We start from the raw sequence: 21,815 nt of genomic DNA, 5'->3' as shown, positions 1-21,815 counted from the left end.
TTTTGACTGGCTCTTATCCAAGCCTTTCATATTTGGGGCTAAAACAAGAAAACTACAGACCTATAAACCATCAAATAACAAGAAAATTTTAAAATCCTACACATCTCCAAAGCAAACAGGAACTTAATATCTAAATCACTTTAGCCAACACCAGCCTTTAGCTGTGACTGAATTACACAAAACAGAATAAATTTGCATGTAATGTGAGCAGTGAATATGCCAAAGCTCTTGGTGCATAACAACAACAACAAAAAAATCTCTGTGGCTTGCAGTTTATGAGGGCTACTCTGACTGAGGTTCGATTTTTAAGGTGCCTTTGCACACTTATCTTTCCTTTAGCCACTGTTAATTTTTTCATTTTAATAGGGAAGTACATTCTGGCATACATACTAATAAAAACACCATTCTGAAATATAACAAAGCTCTGGAACAGCGGCTCAATAGCATTGCCTTGATTTATTTTTATGTTAATGATCTTTATATATTCTCTTACATGCTTGCAAGAACTGTTTTCTTTCCTAAGTCTTGTCTAAACCAGTTTTCTTTCTTATAAACTGGATTTATACAAACCTGTATCATCTAGTCCATGAATTTTCTCCCAATTCTAAAAATAGTGTTCTATCTTACCAAAATAGGGAAAGGCCAATTATTTAAATAATTTTTAATTTACATTAAGGGTTTTTTTTTTAAAGTCCAGTTTCTAACCCTTTGTCTTAAAGACTAAGCTCACTTCAAGGTAGCTATAACCACATGAGCCAATTACAATGTGCTAAATGCCATTCACTTCTGTCCATGCAATTGTAATTGGTACATTTGTATCACTATTGTTTAAAGCGCAGAACTAAACTCGGACAAGTTATTTTTAAAGCTCTATGAATTAACTGCTTATGCACAGTCACACAATTTCAATCATCCTGAACAGTGGAAAACTGAGCAGCACAGGGAATACAGGTAGGTGAATACAGAATGAAAAAATAAAATTATTATGGATGGAAAATTCCATTGTAAAAAATAAAATATCACACACATAAGGGAAAACAGTATTACACTGTAATGCAAGAGACCATTTTAACCAGCTTCACGACTACAGAAGTCTGGTGAGCCTCAAGAAATACGTCCCAGTTCAGTGTCCAACACTCCAAATCTCTTTAAAAAAGACCTGTTCTCCAAGACAGACAAGTCAGTGTAGCTATCAGCCTGGATTTCTGCCTACGTCCCAACAGGTGACTTTTCACTGGAAATGTAAAAGGTCATTCTCTCTTGAGACAGTGAATGTCAGGCAAGTGAGAATCACCAGCCAGCAGGCTTGCTTTCCAGCTAAATCCTCTTACACAAACCTAGGCAATTTACTTTACTTTATTTTCCAGTACTCCATAACATAAGGAAACAAATAATTTTTACAGCAGACCTCAGGAAGAGCCATCACGACAAAGAAAATACACACAATGCAGTAAAGATCACATGTACAAGCATCACACTTTGAAGTCTTTTTACACAGAGACATATTTATTCTTTCTTCATTATTAAAACCTCTAATGACCGTCCCTCAAAAAGACAACTGGCCAAATTTGTATTTTCTGTTTATATATTAGATTTGAAATAGAACCATCCCTAGATAATGCACTTTAATCATACTGTGAAATGAGAAAGCAATACATTAAGTTAAATAACAAAAAGACAGAATCTTCATCCAAACTCATTTTATACTACTCATTAGAAAAAAAATAATTCTGACTTAACACAATACATACTCAAGAAAGTTCATCTGCACCAATCCATGCCCAAATTACTACAAGCTAAACAGAGACAGTAGATCACTTGCAATACCTGAGCACACTACTCACTGTTTCACAGTGGGGGGGAAAAAGTCAAATGATTTCTACTTTACTGCACACAACAGCCCAAATCGAGCATATCACTGACAGCCAAGTAAGCCTGCACGTAATCTTTCACTAACTTACTTTTGTGTCATTTCTGCCTTCAGATAAGAGACAAGCTTCTTTGCCCAGCAAGGCCCTTCCCTAGTAAGAAGAGTTGGCACACTGTGCTCATTCACTCATCTCTTTTCCCCTTAGTTAAGACTAATGCAGATTTTTAGGAATTCAGTCACCAATTCAGTTTTTAAAGCTAGCCACAAAACAGAAAGTGACAGCATGATTCTCATTCAGAACACAGGCTCCAGAGAGACAATGAAGCTACTGCTTAGACTGAGAAAGGAAGAAAGTGAGTCTCCACCCTGAAGCCACTGCTCACACATCTGGCTCACAACATGTGTTTCACGCTTCAGAAGACAGTGCAACTGCATCAAGGTTTCTTTTACAGCTAACACTGATTAGATGTGTTCTGTGATAGATATATCCTTGCAAAAAACGATACAAGCATACATAGAAACAGAAAAGCTCACTGAAAGTAACATGTACTCCACCTAAAAATCTGCTTTTATTTATATTCCTAACAAAATTAAATTAGATTATTTCAGATTGATACAAAAAAAATTACATTTTATTCATACATCTTTATTCTCAGATGTTTATTCTGTATTCAGCCTGTATTTCTGCCTTACAGAAATGTGCATTTCCATCCACTTTGACTAAAGCAATTTTTATTTTCATCTAGTTTTTTTTTAATGAGAGTAAGAAACTATCTGCTATTGGCCAAAATGGCAGATTTCAGGTGGTAGCAATAAAGGCCATAAAACTTCACTGGAAGAAAACACCAAAATACTACTTTGAAAGCCACCAGATGCTCTAAGTTTGATGCTTTACTTTTAAACTTTCCAAAAATTTCATTAGCTCCTCTAAAGATATTTATTTCCTGGTTCCAAAATGCTTGTCAAGAAATAATACTCAATTCCATTCATAAGGGTATGGATGAGAAAACTTACTTTAAAATAATTTCTTTTTAAATTAAATAAAAGGGAGAAATAATTCTCTAAGCAGGAGAAAAACTTTCATGCATGCTATTTTTAAGCCAAATAGAACAATACTCCTGACAGTCATGGAAACTTCTCAGAAATCATTTAAAGAGAGTAAAAAAATTAAAAGGGAGCTAGAGAGAAAACAAACATCTCAAATAGCACCCTTTTTTTTTTTTTTTTGCTTTAAGCCATACAAAATGTGGCTTTCTATTCTTTCTAATGATGGCCATTTAAAAATTTCAATATGTAAATTAAATTATACTCCTATACGTGTTGTTATTGAATGTGTACAGACATAAAATTATTTGGAACTACCCTCAAAAACAAGGTAAGCAGTCCTGCAATGAGAGGGGGGGAAACAACAGTCCCTCTAAACAACTCTTAAGGATTTATCTCAATTTCTTATGCTTTAGAAACTTTTCACTGTGGCACTTTTACTGTTTATGTAGCGCTGATGTGCAAAAAGATAACATGCACTTAATGTAATTTTAATCTTTTTAGCATATAGAAACATTTATGGCATATAGCAACATTCAATATGTAGCTTGCCAGAAACAGCAGTCAGTTCATGGCTTCTGGAGCCTCAGGAGAACAAAGCATTAACAGACAATAATTTCAGCTATTACCATTAACATGGTCTTCCAAACTTACACTCCTATGAAATGAACCAGTGAACAAACCCCCCACCTAGTCCAAAAAAAAAAAAAAAAGGGTTGTATCAACACAGTGGAAAGACTCACCTAAAAGCTACATCCAGGATGATTAATGACCTTAATAAACACCAACCGAGATCAAGCATTGTTCTCCACATCACAGAAAATAGGAAGGAAGATGCAATTTTTAGTGTTTCCAAAAAACCTTCCACAGAACAGGAAGGTGACAGAGCCAGGCAGATACCTCCTGACATCTAAATGTCTTGCTGGCAAGGTGAATGCAATCAGGTAAGAGCTAGAGGTTATGCTCTGCGGACACTGCTCAGTTTTCCATCCTTACTCCTATCTTGCTAGCTGCTACAGAGAACGCTTTCTATCACTCACTTTATGGCACAGAAACAGCAGTCTCCTAAGTGACAGTTCTGCTCTCCTCCCTGCCCTGATCTTGTTTTTTTTCTTGGTCAGTTACCAAGGTGGAACTGCATGAATTTTTAGAGCAACAAGGGTACGCGAACAATACAATTGTTTAGATTTTGCTGTGTAACAGTTGCGACTTGGTTAATACCAAGTTACTGGAGAGAAGTATCATTGGCAGGGAGGAGCACAGATCTCCGCCCCTCCTACGCTCACTCGGCAACACTCGAGCGTCCACCGGAAACAGCTAGTGAGCCCAAATGACAAGTGAAAAAGAGTGGCAAGATAATGCTGGTCCAGCCATCGTATAAAGTTCAAAAATACAACAATCAAAGGCCAGGAAAAGGTAGAAAAGGTCTGACGCTAAAGCCTTAGTGTTAATGACGTGGCAGTAACACTACTTATTGATTGCTGAGCACAGCAGTCTGTTGACTTGCCATAAGGGAACACAGACCACCAGCAGGAAAAAGCTGGCTGCAAGGTCTGATAAAACCAGAGGAGAAAAGGGTGGAGAAGAACAACTGAAAGTTTTGAAAGAAGATAAAACACAGAGCAAAAACAATTAAACAAAACAGGCAAATTTCAGTTTGGGGGGAACACTCCAAAAACATTAATAAGAAATTAAAGGCGCAAGTAGGCATAGGGAAATTAAATGCTTGTGGAAATACAATTTAGCTACCTACTATACCCTGGAAGTAGTTACCCCTCAGAAGCAAATAAACAATCTCTTCTGGTCAGACTCTTACAAACAGCTGTGATGATCCAAGTTGACACCCGGGGCAACACAGATCATCATTTCACCCAATAATTGCAAACCCTTAGGCTTAGTGACAGAATACGTTATGGAGAGACACTTAATTCACTCATCACTAAGCTGCCCCCTAAGACAAGCCTTCACTCAAAAATAGTTCTCATTTCTGCTTTGATATGCCTAGTACTCAGTCTCAACCTAAATAGGCACACCTTTGCTAAATTCAACATTAGAGAGTTTTTTTCACAAAATAGGTATTTTTAAAGGATAATCAATTACATAATACTAAATAAATAAATGTTTTATTCAATCTCTGAGACCCTTAGTCTAGTCTTTTTCCCTAGAGAAATCTCATTTAATCAAAGGAAGAATTCACAGCACTCATCAAGTACTAAAACTCTGATCAAATTTCCCCTGATGAACTGGAAGTTCATTTCAATATCTTCTCCATCAGATAATGATATTCAGTAGTACTGATTGGCAGACTGACTTCACCTGTGAAGATTCAGACTCCGTCAATGACAACCATCTCTCCTTCAACATCAAATGTTTGGGACATTTCTCCCAAAACAAGGAATTTATTAATCTTTTTAATATTTTGGATGATACAGGTCAGCCAAAGGTATATGGGCACATCATGACCTAGCTAAGCTACGCAAAAGGCAACTGACAAGTATAATATATACTTTTATTTTATATAATACTTTAATATTATCATATATTATATGATAATATAAAAGTAGCTGTACCATAACATAAAAGTTACACACACACACACACACCTTCCTCATCTTCTTATACTTAGGAGAGACAACTCAGAGAACAAGAGTAACCTCAGTGCTTCCTAGTACACACTAAATAATGGTAATGTCTGGTACCTCTAAACTGCCTGTTGCTGGCTCCACAGACTGAAGTTACACACAGGTTCAGAATACCAAAGCAAACAGACAAGAAGGAAATGGTTTCTAGTAAGGATCAAGTACTCCATGTCCTCCACTGCAAGAAAGGAATAGTCAAAAACTTCACAACATTAACTATCCAAATCTCTCAGTATTTCCTCAGATGTATTAGCCACACAGATTATTAATTTTAATATATCTTGTATATTAACATGTAAACCACAACGGAATGTATTGCTATATTGCCAGCAGCTGCCAAAGGCAAAAACTAATAGCTGCATTATGCTTCACATGAAAGATGGGACACAAATACTCCTTTTGAAAAAAATTTTTCAAGAGAAAGAACAAAAACACGGGGACAAAAAAGTACACGTGATCCACAATTACAAAAATAAGGAATGGTAGACACAGTCTTGTTTTGATCTATGACCACCCTTTTTCAGTGATGCAGCAACCCATGACGCTTCCTGATACAATTACAACTCTGCTTCTACCAAAACTGTATCTGTTTTACTATTACCTTAGCACTGACTGCACCACAGAGTTACACAAAAACTCAGACTTCTGTCTTACAGATATTCCCATCAGCTGCAACAAAAGTATTGCAAGCTCCAACTAAATTTTAAGATCATAGGGGAGACACAAAATATTGAGGCAGGGAAACTGAGGGTGGAATGGCATTAAGACTGTCATCCAGCTCATTCTACTTTCTGCAGAAGTACAGTGAATGCTGAATTTGTATGATGCTGCTTTAGGCTGTCATTTAACTGGGCCTTAAAAACCTCCAAAGGCAGAGATTCCATAAGCTCCCTAGAGAACCTGCTTCAATGCCTGAGCAGCCTGATGGTGAAATACAGACTCATCATGTCAAGGCAGATGATGATAGCCATGCTGACCGGAAGCCCGTGACAGATGGGAGTCACTGATCCAAGCAGGAGCCAAGCCGAGCAGACCCACGCCCGTGCTGGGCTGCATGTCTGGGCTGGCCGTCAGGCCCGTGCTGCACGTACCTCGTGGCTGCAGGGGGAGCCCAGACAGCCCTCTGAAACAGAGAGGCTGCAATCAACACCACCAGCGATTATGCCACCTGGGTGGCCTTGCTTTATCTGAAAGTGCAGAGGGAAGTTCTCATGTGAACATCCTTTCTACCTGACAGGAAAAATTATGAAGAGAGTTGTCTTCTTGGAAGGAAATCCAGCAAAAGAGCAAAATATGGTCACCTTTCTGTGGATGGGGTCTGCACAGTGTGTTGCACATGGACCCTTCAAAGGTCTGTTTGGTGCTGCACAATTCAGGGTTCTCAGCATCAAAAGAGATCCAAGATTATCTGTACTACTCTCTCTTTATATGGTTAGCTTTAATAAACAGAATTTCCAATGCTATTTTATAATGCCCAAGTGCCTCCCTTACTTAGATCATCAGAGAGCAGCATCTCCTGGCACAAAACAAACTTTGCTGTTTAACTTTATGGCCACTGTCTCAGGCTCCAGCCATGAACTTCTGTGAGGAGTCAGGCTCCATTTTCCTCCATAAACTACTTTGATTTTGGCATACTGCCACAAGATCCCTCAACCCCCATCCATAGGTCATGCACATATTGACCATCCTTGGAGACTTCCAGTGGGATGGCAGAGAAGAAAACCAGACACTGTGGTTTAGGTGTGTTCTATTAAGTGCTGACTAAACAGGAATAATCACGTTGTTCAGCCCAGTGGCTACACTCCTATATGTCGCTAGGGTACATTGCTGACTCATTAACAGCATTTCCAGGTTGTATTCCCTGCAGGTGGTTATTCTGTCCCATTTAAAGGGCTTTCCATTTGTCCTTTTTGGATTTAATGAAAGTCCTGTCAGCTCATTGTTCTGTCCTGCTTAGGTCTCTCCAAAATGCAGACTTCTCCTTGAGTATTGGTACATTCCAACTCCAGATCAGTGACAAAGATCTAAAGCAGGACAGGTCCCAGAATAGAGCCAGGAACAGCTCCTTGTAGCCAGCCTCTGAGGTAGAGCATGAACCACTGCTGGAAATAAACCACAACCATACACCTTGCAGTTTATCTAGTTTCCCAGATAGCTTTTATCACTATCTACAAAATCCACCTGTAAATATTTGTACAATATTTTGGTGCAAATCACTGATTCACTTAAACTTCTTCTGTGTTTCTATATTATTTCCTATTTATTTACAAGCTTCAGATAACCAGTCTTTAAATTGATTTAACATATTATGACACCTATTAGGAAATGTTGTGAACTACTTAAATTGGTACCATGCTTGTTTACAACTTTGTCTACTATCATCACTCCTTCAAATGGTGATTTAATCTGTTTAACATCATAGTAGCTGTGCTTTCTCACTTAAACAACTTTTAAAAACCTAAGCCTATAACCAAGGGTTGTCTGGGATTTTTCTAGTTTAAGTAACTTTAGAAAGTCCAGGTACATCCTATTACACTGAATCCATACAGTCCAACACAGATCTAGGTGTTCAACTGAAAAAAACCCCTCTGATAATGCTGAAGACATTGCGAAGACAAACTGCTCCATGAAGAACACGTAATGGATCCATTTATAAAATGACTTAAAAAAACTAAGTGTGTTGCATTAGTCAGCCAAACAGTTCTATTACATAACATTTTGTAGCTTCATAGAGTACACAGACAGAAGGAGCTGTAGTTTCATTTCCTGTACAGTTCCTTCCACTAAATTTCACTCAGATATCTCTAAAACCAGTTTGATAAGGACAGCAGAACTCCTGTTCTCAGATGGTTCTCTGCTGCAAACTCTGCCAGGCAGTTGGAGAAGAGGTATTAAAAATGCATCTATGATAGTCTTAGTGAGAAGATTAATCTGGTAACTGTAGCAGCAAAATCTCAAACTAGTGAAACACCTAAATTTTTTCCTCCCTTTCAGGGATTGGAACTACATGGCAATCCTTCAGCTCTCTGCTATTTCCCCATTACATTCCAAGGTTTTCTAAGAGAGAGACAGACAGACATGATCCTGGTTTAATCCCTTCAATATTCCAAAGCAAAAGTTATCCAAGGCTGCTTATGAGAAAATGTTAAAATCATATTTCAAAAATGTTAAATGCAAATGCTGCACTATATCTTTGCTGCAGTCAGTAAATCACTAACTATTCTATAAGGATAGCTGAGAAAACAGAAATACACAACAATCTTGCATCCCATTAAAATTTTAACAGCTGCCTCTAACAAATCTGTATCTGACACAAGTTTATTCTTTGCTTGTATTCATGACTAGAAAGATAAACTGGAAGTATTTAGTTCTAATGGTCACTGGTTCTTTTGGTTTCTCCCTATGCAAGAAATTCTGCATCCTCTGTCTTGGTATAAATAATCGAAATGCTGAAATACTAACATAAATTTTTTGAAAAATAGGAATTATTTTAAAAATAACTTTAGTTCAAACTAAGGTTTGCTAACTCCCACAGTGTGAATGGATCAAATTAGCTGCTTCCATTGTAAGGACCAACTGTGCTCAACTTTTGGAACTGCAGGATAATGCAGGCTGGATGTGACCCCAGAGGCTCCACCCCAGTCACCTGATCAGAGAACATTTAGTTAGAGGAGGCTGCTAAAGGTATTACTCAGTCCAGTTCCAAGTACTGGCACTTATTACTACAAAGACTAGAAATTTAATTCAACTGCTGTCTTTTAGAGGAAAAAAAAAAAAAAGGCATTTTCTTGAGTGCCCGTTGTACCCAGGTAAGTTCATGTTGTAGACTGACAAAGTCAGAGGTGCTACACTGGACAGAAGGTACAAGCAAGAGAAATAAAAGAGATCATTATAGCCTCCTGTTCTTGCTGAACCCACAAACACAGGAACAAACCAAACTGGTTCTACCCTCTGCTTCAGTCACATAACTTTTACTGCTTGTTATGCATGAACCACAGCATCCACCATTCACTGTCAGACTCCCAGGTCATTTACCAAGTTTACTGTTTGAAAAGATTATTTGAACTTAGAGACTCAGTAAATCATATTGTGGAACCATAACACATATCACTTTAAGCAGTATAAAACTGGGTAGGCTTTGAAATAAAGTGACTCACAGCAAATGTCCAAGCAAACAGCTGAAAATTTTAAAATGCACAAATACATCTAAATGACTCAGAGCAATCCATATTGCAATCATTCACAAAAAAATCACAACTGAAAGCTTTAAATAATGCAAAGCCTATTGACTTCCGCACACTCTGGTGGAACTTCATCATATTAGGCACTACACAAATACATAGCAAGTTCCTTCAAGAGATGAAAATCCAAGGCCCTGAACTGAGCACTCCATCCTTCAATGGACCTCGGCAGGTGAGAGGACCCCAATCTGCTTCACACATGCAATATAACTGAACACCAGCGAGGGAGAAAGAGGTGCAGGGAGAGAATAGCACCCACTTTGAGATTACATTGAAGGTCACAGAGAATATGGGGTCTCGACTTCCTGTCCACTGCAGTAAAATTTTTCTTTCATTTTAGTCCAAAGATTTCACAAGCAAGTAAGCACATTCAATCCAAGTGCATGGTCAATATTTTTCATTCACAAGTCCACAGACACAGTGCAGGCCTAATCAGCTGTCCCACACTTAAGTTTCAAAACCACAGTGAGATAGCATGGTCAATTTTTATCTACTTTGTTTTCCTCACACTCTTCATGATTCTAATGTGCTACTTCAACTGCTGGAGTGTTTTCAGTTTGATTGAGGTAATTTTTTCTGAATCAAATTTTGATTTAAGCCAGGGTCAAAACACCAGCATAAAAGTAAAAGCTGGCATGCTGTAGATTAGTTCTGACAGCAGGATATGACAAACAGGCAGTATATGTGAAGAGATGTTTTATAATATTAAACATATAAGCTTTCTCTCAATTATCTTCAAATATTAATCTAGTTTTGATACTCCTGTGAAGTATCCTGGTTTGCTATTTTAGATATCAGTAAAAAACAAAAAGCAAAAGTTATTTGAGATTAGAATGAAGGACAAAAATAGAACCAGAATTCCTACATATCAGTGCACTGCTCTGATGACAATATCCCACTTACACTCAGTAACTAACTTGGTTTCTAGGAACCTAGAAGAGAATACATCAAGCATTAAGAAATAAATAGAGCTATTTTCACTGGTCTATCTGGTTTCATAACGTAGATGTTTACATAGAATTTTTATTCACAGATCCCGCACTAAGATGCAACTCCAAAAATTACAGTCAGCGATTGAACATAGCCTAAATATCAACCTTGCTCTACCTGCACCTATGTTGTGAGCAGATGGGTAGGTAAGACAACTATCAAAGTAGTCTCAACAGGCTTTCCATCAGCTGGCCAATAAAATGGGATTTTTTAAAAAAATGAGTTGCATATAGTGAAGATTTTCTAAAAATAAATAAATGTATATAAATAAGGGAACCAACACAGAACAGTTCAGGTAAAAAAGCATCCTTATGTCAGACATTTATCTTCAAAACACTTAACTTACCATGGGGTTAAGGCATTATTATGGCTTCCAGCAAACTAAAACCCAGAAGGCTATTCTGTGTATGTTTTGTGTCCTCCCCCCCCCACCAAAAAAAAACACAAAACAAAACAAACCAAACACCAAACAAAAAGCACACCAATATAAACTGATAGTTGTCCTCAATCTATTTGGCAATACAGAACGTGATAGTTACACTAGGAAAGGATAAGCCTTACAAAAATCCTGAAAATCATACATATTTGCCAAAGAAACTATGAAGTTATTTTTTGCCCCTCCTAAACAGCAAGAAGCTCTTTGAGACTGAAATTTTTTCCTGCCATGTCATTCTTTTGCAATGGTTCACAGATTTCCTAACCGAAAAAAAAAACCAAACATAAAATTTTACAACCTTCTCAGTCTTACTCACTCCACAGCAATACATGGGTACCCAGGAGGACACAGCAAGGCACAAAAAAAAAGAAAAGCCACATATCAGTGTTTAGTCTGAAATTGATGTTTAAGGCCCTCTGGCTGGGGGCCCACTGGCCCTCAATCACAGTTTACTCTGCTATCTGTTCAGATACCAGATAAATTCCAGAAGTTCTATTTTTCTAGCACAGAGAGAGTGGAGAGTGTACAGCAATGTCACAGTTCCTCAAGACTTTGATTTACAACTAGAACACACAATTTCAGTTTTGCTTCTCGCTTTTAAGCAAAAATATTTGCCTCCCTCAAACTCCTTAACTAAGACTGGGTACTAGAAATAGTCATGTCTATCTAGAATACTCTAGCATCAATCTTCTTTCTACCTGTGACAGCTCCATCCATAAAGAACTGCTTGCTAGTTCTTCTCCACACGAAGCCAACATAATTTTCTCTCCATCAGCTCCATCATTCCCCCAATTTTTCCTCATGTATATGCAAGGTAAGAGGAAAAGAGTGTCCTCCACATTAATTTTTCATTTTCTTTTGTCATATTCTGATCTATTTTTCTCACACTATTCACTTGGCACTTGCTTCTGTCAAGTATCTTCTGTACTAACTTCTCTGGAGTACACACTGCACTGTGTCTTACTACAGCCACCTTCAACTCGGCAGTGCTCAGCAACAACAATGCACAACCTCAGCCCTAATCCCTCTCCACAGCTTCCTTCCTGCAGCTGTAGTGAAAAATGTATGCCCACATTTGGGAGATGGAAAGGATATTCCTAGCTACTTCCCTGCTTCCTGACTATTATTTTTAAACTATCTTACTACGTTTAACTTGACACAATCTGGTAAAAACTAAGGCACTTAAGGACAGAGCCTGAACACCATCCCCTCCTTTCTTCTCAACTACTGTTTCATTTTGTGCTGCCACCTTGGTCTAAAGGCCCAGTGTCCAAAGAGGGCCTTCCTCGCCTGTGTTCAGTCACTACCTCTTGCAGACTGGCACCTACATTGTAGCTTAAGATCATTGGGACTAGATCTCACAAGTCCCTTTAATCTTTGTCTTGCTTTAAAACTATTGTTATATTTATGTTTTGTTTTGCTTTTTTAAAATCCAGGGTTTAAAGAGTCATTGCACTCAGCACATGGAAGCAAGAACACTTTCCAACATGTGATCCACAAATGCAGATTGCCAGTGAATTCTACTCAGGAGTTCATAAAAGATGAATAACAGAAAAAAAACAAACAAACACCAAAGAAACACTTATTTGATGACCTTAGATGTACCACTCATAGATTACCCCAAGCAGCAGAACACTTGGTAGGAAAAGCAAATGTCAGAAATCTGAAGACTAAAAGAAATCCATGTTCTAGTTGAGAAACAAATTCACCTTTTGAAAATGACAGATGTGTTGCTGGGATAAGTTTTAAGTAACAGACTGTATAAACAGAAGTAAACGTTATGAGTACAACTATCCAATTGTCTTGAGGGGCTTCGTATCTGTTCAAACTCTGTGAATCTAAAACTGCCCTTGTTTATTTAGGAATGGCAAGAAAGCCCATAGAGAAAAAAACCCAGTATCTTCTTCACAAATGAACCAACCAGATCACGGCCCCAGCTGTCACAACTTTTAGAGTATGAATCAATTCCATCATACCAGTATATGACATCACTGACAGAGCTTATAAATACATATACCTTATTACCTGTGAAGGAAAACAATCACAATAAGAGTTAAAAACAGAAATTACTCAAGCATTTGAACTCTTTTAGTACCTCAAGACACTAAGGCTACATTGACAAACTTACACATTCTAATCTCTCTAAGGATATGGGATCATATTCACTCTGTTTTCTGAATGTTTACATTTCCTGTAGACAAAGTCAAGCAAACAAGAGTGGCTGTGCAACAAATGATTTGGGTTTTTAATCACCTTACTATCAACATCCCTATAGTTGTAAAAAGAAGCTACTAGGAAATTACTGGAATTGAGCCCTTCTTTAGAAAGGTACATCTACTTTTTTTTTTATACAAGCCCTATTAGGATGTATTTCTTCCCTCAAGTCTAGTCTAGGCATACGACTAGACCTTCCTTGCTAAGCTCCTATTCCATACCCTTTTTATTCTTACTCCCTTTCTTCTTGTCAGACCTCAATCTCCTCCCTCCTCTGGGGCAGCAACTTGCCTGAAAAGCAAATTCTCCTGTCCAGCCAAAGTAAATCTGTTTCACCTACTTGAGTAATACATTATATTTACCTGCTGCTTTTTCATGCTGCCACACAGCCATGCTTTCAAGCAGACTACGAGTCTGCACCTTGGAAATGCTTGAAAGCTGTTCTCAGCAATGCTACAGATTATGCTTAGGTGTTTCGCTCGGGGCTTTTCTTCCTTGCTAAACCACAATGTAAAGACTTCACGCCAAAATCACAGACACTACAGTTAGGGAAAGTCAGACAGGGACTTAAAAAAGTTTGGAGAAAACGCCATCGACACTGCAAAGGCTCCGTAAACCTGTCAAAAGTTTGTGGAGGAAAAGGGGTGTCCCACTGTCACTTGGTGAGGGATAAAATCCAATCCTTGCAAAAGCGTGCATTTCTGCCCTTTCTCATGCAGCTTCGCCAGTCTGTTTGGCTTGGCTTCGTCTCCGACTGGAAGCCTGCCGCAGGGAAACCAGCTCAACGCAAGCAAGCCTTCTATTTTATTTATTTATTTCCCTTTCCCCTATTTAAAGGGCAGCTCCAGCTCCATCCCTGTCCCCGCCGCTGTCAGAGAGGAGAAACCCCCGCGAAACGTCAGCGACACACGGACACAGACACACACGGACACAGACACACACCCGCACTCCGGCAGCCGCGGCGGCGGGGCGGGGGAGGCAGCGCCGCGACTCCCCGCACACCCAGGGCAGCGGGAGCGGCGGGATGCGGGAGCCGGCGGGACAGCAGAGCCGGCGGGACAGCAGAGCCGGCGGGATGCGGGACAAGGGACGGCGACCCCGGGGCTCCTCCCCAGCCGCCCCCCCACCCCGCTGCCGAGGAGCGGGCGCGGGCCGCGGCCGCCAACGGCCCCACCGCCACCGGAGGAAGAAGAGGAGGAGCGGGGCGAAGGGGAACAAGAAAGGGAAGGGAAATCTGGGTCTCACCTTCCTTCTCGGCCCGGGCCGTGTGGAGGAGCAGCGCCAGCGCGAAGCGTAGCGCCGCGCCCCGCCAGGCGGCTGCCCAGCCGCCGGCGCGGGGGAAGGGGCAGCTGCCGGGGGAGCAGCGGGGGCAGCGGGGGGAGCAGCGGGGGCAGCCGGGCGCCGCCGTCATCGCGCTGCTGCCGCCGCCGCCGCGGGTCCGCCGAGTGTCCGCGTCTGTCTCTGGCCGGGCCGCGGCGCGCGCGCGGAGGAGCTCGGGGAGGGGCGGGGCGGACACCCCCGCGAGCGCGCGCTGCGGCTCCTGACGCGCGTGTCACGGGCCGCCACGCCCCCTGGCGAGGCCGCGCCCCTACCGAGCGAGGGCGGAGAACAGGTGCCATTTTAAGTGCGGGCAGAGCGCCTTTCCGCTGGCCCCGCCTGCTCTGGCCGCAGGGTTGCCGACTAGGTCGGTTTGGTTTAATAGTTTTTATTATTGTTGTTATTTATTTCTATTTTTTTTTTTTTTTTAGTTTTTTTCAAATGCGATTTTAATCTGCTGTAGGCGCCGGCTATTCGCGGTGGGGTCCCCCCGCCTCTCTCCCGCCGGTCTCCGGGCGGGCCGGGGGGCGCTGTTGTTTCCCTGCCGAAGCCGTCGGCGCTTCTCCCAGCCGCCTCCAAGATGGCGGCGGGCGGGCAGCTCCTTCTCCGCGCGGCCTCGCTGGAGAGACGGGGGCGCTTCTCTCCACTGTTGCTGTGCTTTTCCCGTGTCCCATATTCCCATCTGGAGGCCCGGAGCGTTGTGCAGCAGGGGTTTCGATAGCTTCACCCTGAGGGAATTCTCCGTACCTCAGCTTCTGGGCCGGGCCGGTCCCATCTGCATAGGAGCCTCGGCCGCAGCAGAAGCGGAGGGCTGGGAGGTTTTGCATGCCTCAGAGGCGCGGTGAGAGCCTGTGCTGGAGCTAGGGCGTGACTTCACGCGTCTGCCACTCTTGAGGGAAGACGTGTACCTATCACTGTCTGTTTGGGTGACACGCGTGGCAGTAAGGCCTTTGGGAAGGCATGGAGTGAATTTGCAGTGGAGGAGAAGGCGCATTGTTATACATATGAGGTTGGTGTCTGTCAAGTGGAGTTTACACTGGGAAATGGGTCCGTGGAACTAGTGCTGACAGAAGCTGTGATACCAGGTGTGCCATGTGGCGATGTGTACTGGGAATCATCTGTCCAGGACTGATAGTCTCAAGTCATCTTGGATAACATGTTGGAAGCAAAAGTCTGTAGTACGGTCTGTTCACTGAAGAATGCATGAGCTTTATAGAATAAAAACCTGTATGCACCCACATGCCATTCTCAACTGCTCGTTTCACCACCTGATCAACACGTCACACTGGATTTGAAGTGGTTGAAGACATCACTGAGTTTCATCTGTCACAACAGTATAACCGATCTTGGTAGTGTAATAGAGCCAGTCTCTAGGGGACTGACTAACAGCCTAACTAAAAATAGTAACATTTGTTATGGCTCTTACACAGTCATAACATACACTGTTCTTTATTGTTAAAACTCCCTAAAGACACCTTGAAAGTGTGGAGGTGGTTGTTTTGTTGAACTACTGCTTCAGCATCAACTAGGTTTATTTTCAAGGGAGAAATGGAATTTTAGAAGTACTGGGTTGAAACCTTTCCCAGCAATAGTGATTGTTTCCAGAAGACATGTGAGGAGGAACCTAAGGCTTCTGTGTAATTACTAATCTTTCAAACTTGCATAGCCTTTTGACTAGTACATTGAAAATGGGTTTATACAAATCAGTGATTTATGAGCATGAGTCTCTGTTCATATTTCTCAGAACCACCCAAACCACAGTAAATATAAAGCTTGATCACTGCTGTGAGCAAAAGCCCACATGTTGACTTCTGTGGGGGTTAGGTATGTACATCAAAGAGCACAATCAAACCTCAGAAAACAGTTAGTGATGCTTTCTTATTACAGTGGACCCTGTAGGATTTTGATTTTACCTTCCTTACTGGGCTTCTGCTGTACATGACTACTCTTCTGGGAAAAAAAAGTCAGCTACTTTCTATTTCTCGTATTTCAAATTCACTATTGCACAACCAAGCAGGCAGACTTTTTCATAATTCATGCTCTAGACTGTCCTACCACTAAAATGAATGGGAACTCTAACAAAGCTAAGATGTAAGCATAACAAAATCTGCCATGATATAAATGAGAAAAGAGCTATGAGTCCTACTGTTATGGTATCTATGAATCTTCAACCTTTCAGCATCAAAATATGGGCAGTTTTTATTTGTTCTAAATACAGAATGTCTTTTGAAAAAGATATTATGAGTAAAAAACAAACAGCTCACAGTACATATTTTCCCTTTCATCTTTGTCCAGAACTCCCACTGTTTTCTGTGCAGGAAAAACCAATACAATATGGTCCAATGTCTGTAAATGATAAAGCAAAAAAGCATTCCATTAATTTATTTCTGCTTTAATCTGGGTTATATTATTTCATGCGTATTTGAGGTTCTTCAAGTTGTTTCATTTATACATGCAGTGCATATAAATACCACCATTTGGATACTGCAGTGTTGCTTTGAGCATGTTGAACAGTTTAGAAAACAATTTCTATACTAGAAAAAAGCTTCTTATAATAAACTATGACAAGACATAGAATATAGTTCTTATGGAAGTGTATTTGTGTTAATAAACAGAAATGAGAGAAATACTTGGGCACTAAAGTTCAATAGCTGACTCATCAGATGAAGGAATGCCCTGTTCTACAGGAGAACACACCAGAAAGACTTTGAGATGAAGAGCTGTACTCTGATTCCTGCAGCCATTGTCAGCTTTGCTAGCAGGAAGAACAGGGTAAAGTTAACACCAGAAGAGAGTGGTGATCCTTCCACCCTGAGTGAAAAATTATGTACCTAAAGACTGCTATGTTTACTGAACTGTGGTAGTTTATTCCTCCTAAGCTCACTAAAATGCTGTCATTCAATTATCATGTAAGATACCTTTGTTGATAGTTTATAATATTTTTTTTCTTCCTGGGCAAGGAACCAGAAATACTGAAATACAGATGTGTGGTTTCTGCCACCTTGATATGGAAGCAGAAATTTCTGGGAGAGTGTCAGTCTGGTTAGTTGGAAGCTGTAACCATTTCAACTGCTGGTACTCACTAGAGATTGTCTGCCTGACAGACTACAAAAGCATTAATCCATTGTTTGAACCACCTGATGGTTCTGCCTTGATGGTAGGATTTGATTTATCTGTCCTGCAAGGAATTACCTCTTCTGTGGGACACGGATCAAATCCAAGTGATGTTGCACTCAAATAAATGAGAAGTTTTTGTGGGGTCAATTCCTCAGGATTCAGGAGCACATAAATTCTCTTAAATCAGCATTAAGATTTTTGTCATGAATGTGCCTTAGGTTACTTTTTTTTTGCTTTTACCAAATGTTGTACATTGTTAATTGGTAGAAGATAAACCAAGCAAAGGAAGAAATGGGGATAGAGGAGGCTGTGTAACCCAACCAACTCTTCTGCTAGTAGAGACTCCTAGTAGCTTGTTTATTAGTATTTTTCAAATTATTTTTAAATAACTTTAAAAATTCCCCTGAAAATTTTGTGCAGGCTCTGCTGTTCACTGCCAACAAGGTTTTCTGATATTCAGTATATTCCTACCTCTTTTCATTTATTCCTACTTGTTCCCATATGTAAAAGCCCAAGTATTTCCTTTCCATCTTTAAGGTTTGCATTACTTAAGCATTTGCTGGCTGGAGACGTGCCTCCATCTACCTCTGCTTTAACAAAACTGGATGTATTGAGCTCTTTTAACCTTTCTTAAAAAAACACTCTTCCAGATAATGCTTGTTGCTGTTCCTCAAATTGCTTTGTTTGCCTCAATGTTATGATGGATGACAGAGGAACAATGCTCATACCACTATTGAGTCTGCTAGGGAAAAGTTGTCCTTTTGGAAATGTTTCAATAAGCTTGAGCTGCCAAAATGACTTTGCATCAATTCGATGCTCCCCATCACTTGGCTATGTTTTTGAGCACCCTAAAGCAGGGTTTACTAGCTGGTGGATCTATGGTGTGTCTTACTTACCAGTACTGGACCTGTGTGCTGAACGCAGTCCTGCATTCAGGATCAGTGGCTCAGGACTCCCCCACTGCTTAATTTCCCATGCCAGCTTCAAGTCATTGGAGGGCTTTGTTTCCAACACTTTGTTTCCATCATTGGTGGCATTGTGAAACTTGTACATGATGAAAACAGAGGAGATATGGTATATTGGGATTTTAATATACAGGATTGTCTACAAGATTTATTTTTAGTGAACCCTCATTACTTTTTACTCAATGATTTTATTTTCTAGAGTGGTAAATTGAGGGGGGGGTTATTATTTGTTCTACTTTGATTTTCTGTTTGCTTAATCACTCATATATGATCATGCACCTAAATTAAAATCCAAGATATGTCATATGATTTTTATTAATCCCATGAGAAAAAAAATTCCCTAATTTCTTTAATAATTGTGCATTTTAGGAATTAAATGTAGTTATCCAGAAGCTACTTTCTTGGAGAAGGGGATGATGACCTTTTGATTGATCTCATAACCTGATATACACTTGCCCGATGAGAGCCCACTTTCAGCTTTGCCTTGAGAAAAGCCATGACTGATTTTGATTTGCCACATCTTTCTAATAAAAGAACAGTAAATAAAAGATGCAGTCTTTTTCTGGCAATAGTGCTAGCTGTAATATCCCTGTTGTGAGCTGGGATATGAACTGATGCTGTGGATACACACCTGGAAAGATGCATGAAATAACCATTAGCCTCATTTATTTGACCACCAATTCAGGTTTCCCTGCTGGTACATCAGTGTCTTTCAAATGCTCTGTTCTTGTCCCTCTCTCCTGTAGTGATCCTAACACCAGGCAGAGTGGGCTGGGCTGATCTGGCATGACCTAACTAGCTGTGTCCAGCATGTAGGTTTGATATATAAAAAGCCGAAGGCATGGAGGAGGGTAGCTAGAAAGGGGTATTGTGTGGCTGTAGTACCGTGGCTGTTACTTGACCTAATGCATTTGCAGTGTCCTCATGGCCTATCCCATGCAGTGCTGTGCACTGGGTCATAGTGAGTTTGGGAGATAGAACACAAAGGACTCTATCCCACCTCAAAACCTGACATGGCAGAAGACTTCAGCACCGGGTTAGCTTTGTGCATATGAGTACTGTCAGTGAAGGGAACTGCTCCTGTTAGGCTGTGTGTTTGTTAGACGTCTTGCTAGAATGAGCCAGACTTTCCAGATTCACTCCCCAAGGGTGCAGCAATGCAGCCCTATTTGCTGTCAGCACAGTATTACTGCCTCTCCCAATGTTTGGCAGCCTGGCACAATTTCAGGTGTAGTGGATAGGTATTTTGGTGTGACAGTAAGGTGTGTGATATTTATTCCATCCATACTTCACACTGATTCAGCAAAGCTGGAACTTTCTAACACAGTCCTTCTCTCTATCATAGTTTGGTAGAAATCCAAGACTGCTGACACAGTACCACAGTGTGGTACACACAAAATCATGCTAGATAGATGCTAATTGTATGGTAAATCCTGTGCATTGAATTTTCTGCCATAAGACCAGGCATCTTGTGCTAAAACATCCATGAGTGCAGAAGTAATCCACTGATGCAATAGAAAAACAGAGAAAGGAGAAAGAAAAATAAAATAAATAGGCCTGAATGCTGATAAAACAAATATCTTGTTCAGCCCAAAGGTACACAGAAGCGCATCCTTAAGTTCCTAAAGCTTTTCTGGGTGTTGAAACTTCACTTGAAACCTGTTCTTTCAATTAAAATTGGATTCTACCAAAATAGTGATACACTCAGCTGTGTGCTATATTTTCTGATGAGCACATCCAACAGCACTGCAATGATGTGCCAGTGCCAAAGGGTTTCTGTGCTTCAGTGAAAAGATGTTAGTTCATACTCAGACTGAAGTGCAACTCATTTTCATGGAGAGTTTGAAATCACCAACTCACTTGATCATTTATCCAGGTGTCTCCATGCAGATTCAGAAGCTCAGCCACAGATACCTCCATCTGAAATTCATGGCCAGAGTTTATCAGTCCTAGATTACCTGCCAATGCTCATGGAACCTATATCATAGGAGGGCATTTTTTATGAGGACTGTTGATTTCAGTTTAAAAGCTGAACAGCACAATCGATGAAGCGTGCAAAGAGGGCACACATCAAATGCCGTGGATTCCACTTGCTGCCTCATCCTCAAAGGAGACGAAAGTCAGAGACATCTTTTCATGAAGATTACCTTGCAGGATGAAGTAGAATGAAATTCTGATGGTAGAATTTGATTAAATGCCTTAAAAATTGAAAATGGTTCAGTCTGGTTTTACTGCTTTCTGTGCATGTGTTGTGTCTTCTGCTCTGTGTTTTTAAAGTCTCACTTCTGGAGGAGCTTGAGGAGTTTGATGATTGCCTCATTGTCATTGCCCTCTAGACAACACTAAATATTTTCTCTATCCTAACTGAGTCATATGCTCTATGATATAAAGTATTAAAGTAAGGGGATGTCTGGACTTTCCTGTCCTTTCATGTAGCTTAAGTTGTCATTAATACTGGCATTATGTGTACAGGCTCTCAGATATGCACTTCTCTTTTGCTCTGCTGTTGTCTCATTTCTGTTTCTGGGTTGGGTTGTATAAATGATCTTGTCTGACTTCCCCTCTGCTGTTGTGGGTAAGCATCTCTTTCACTTCTGCATGTTATAATAGAAAAAACCAGAAAAGATGACACCAAATGCTAGGGTAGACTCTCATGGTACAGCCTTGAGTATGTTTGGAAAGATTGTCCCTGATATTCTGCTGCTGTGAACTGATTGACATCACTTTAACATGTCTCCAAGTGCTTATTATCTCATCTCTCACACTGGCAAATAAAGGCTCCCAAGAAGCACTACAGAGATATTTATGGGTGAAGGTTAGCCCCAATACAGACTGTACCAGTGTGAACATTCAAGGCTCTGTTCCCTCAGCTTCCATGTTTGTTTGAGATCTCTTCACCTTCTTTTAAAGTGTGCTGTGCTGTCCTTTTTGTGCTATAAGGCTCCAGGGGAAGGAGTAAGGTCTGAGGAGATGAGATGTAGA

At 40.5% G+C, this 21,815-nt stretch overlaps 1 protein-coding gene across 1 annotated transcript in view; it reads right to left on the bottom strand.

Moving 5' to 3' along the window:
• Positions 1 to 14,860, bottom strand: part of TMEM131 (transmembrane protein 131) — a 93,835-nt gene extending 78,975 nt beyond the window's left edge. The window contains exon 1 of the mRNA XM_059839464.1: positions 14,680 to 14,860. Within this exon, the coding sequence (XP_059695447.1) occupies positions 14,680 to 14,845 (166 nt within the window). The 5' untranslated portion in view covers positions 14,846 to 14,860. The remainder of the gene's footprint in view (positions 1 to 14,679) is intronic.
• Positions 14,861 to 21,815: the final 6,955 nt, after the last annotated feature.

This window comes from Haemorhous mexicanus, chromosome 2, assembly GCF_027477595.1.
Source record: "Haemorhous mexicanus isolate bHaeMex1 chromosome 2, bHaeMex1.pri, whole genome shotgun sequence".
Taxonomy (NCBI): domain Eukaryota; kingdom Metazoa; phylum Chordata; class Aves; order Passeriformes; family Fringillidae; genus Haemorhous; species Haemorhous mexicanus.
The sequence above is the reverse complement of the archived record's forward strand: the minus strand, read 5'-3'. Positions and strand labels throughout refer to the sequence as shown.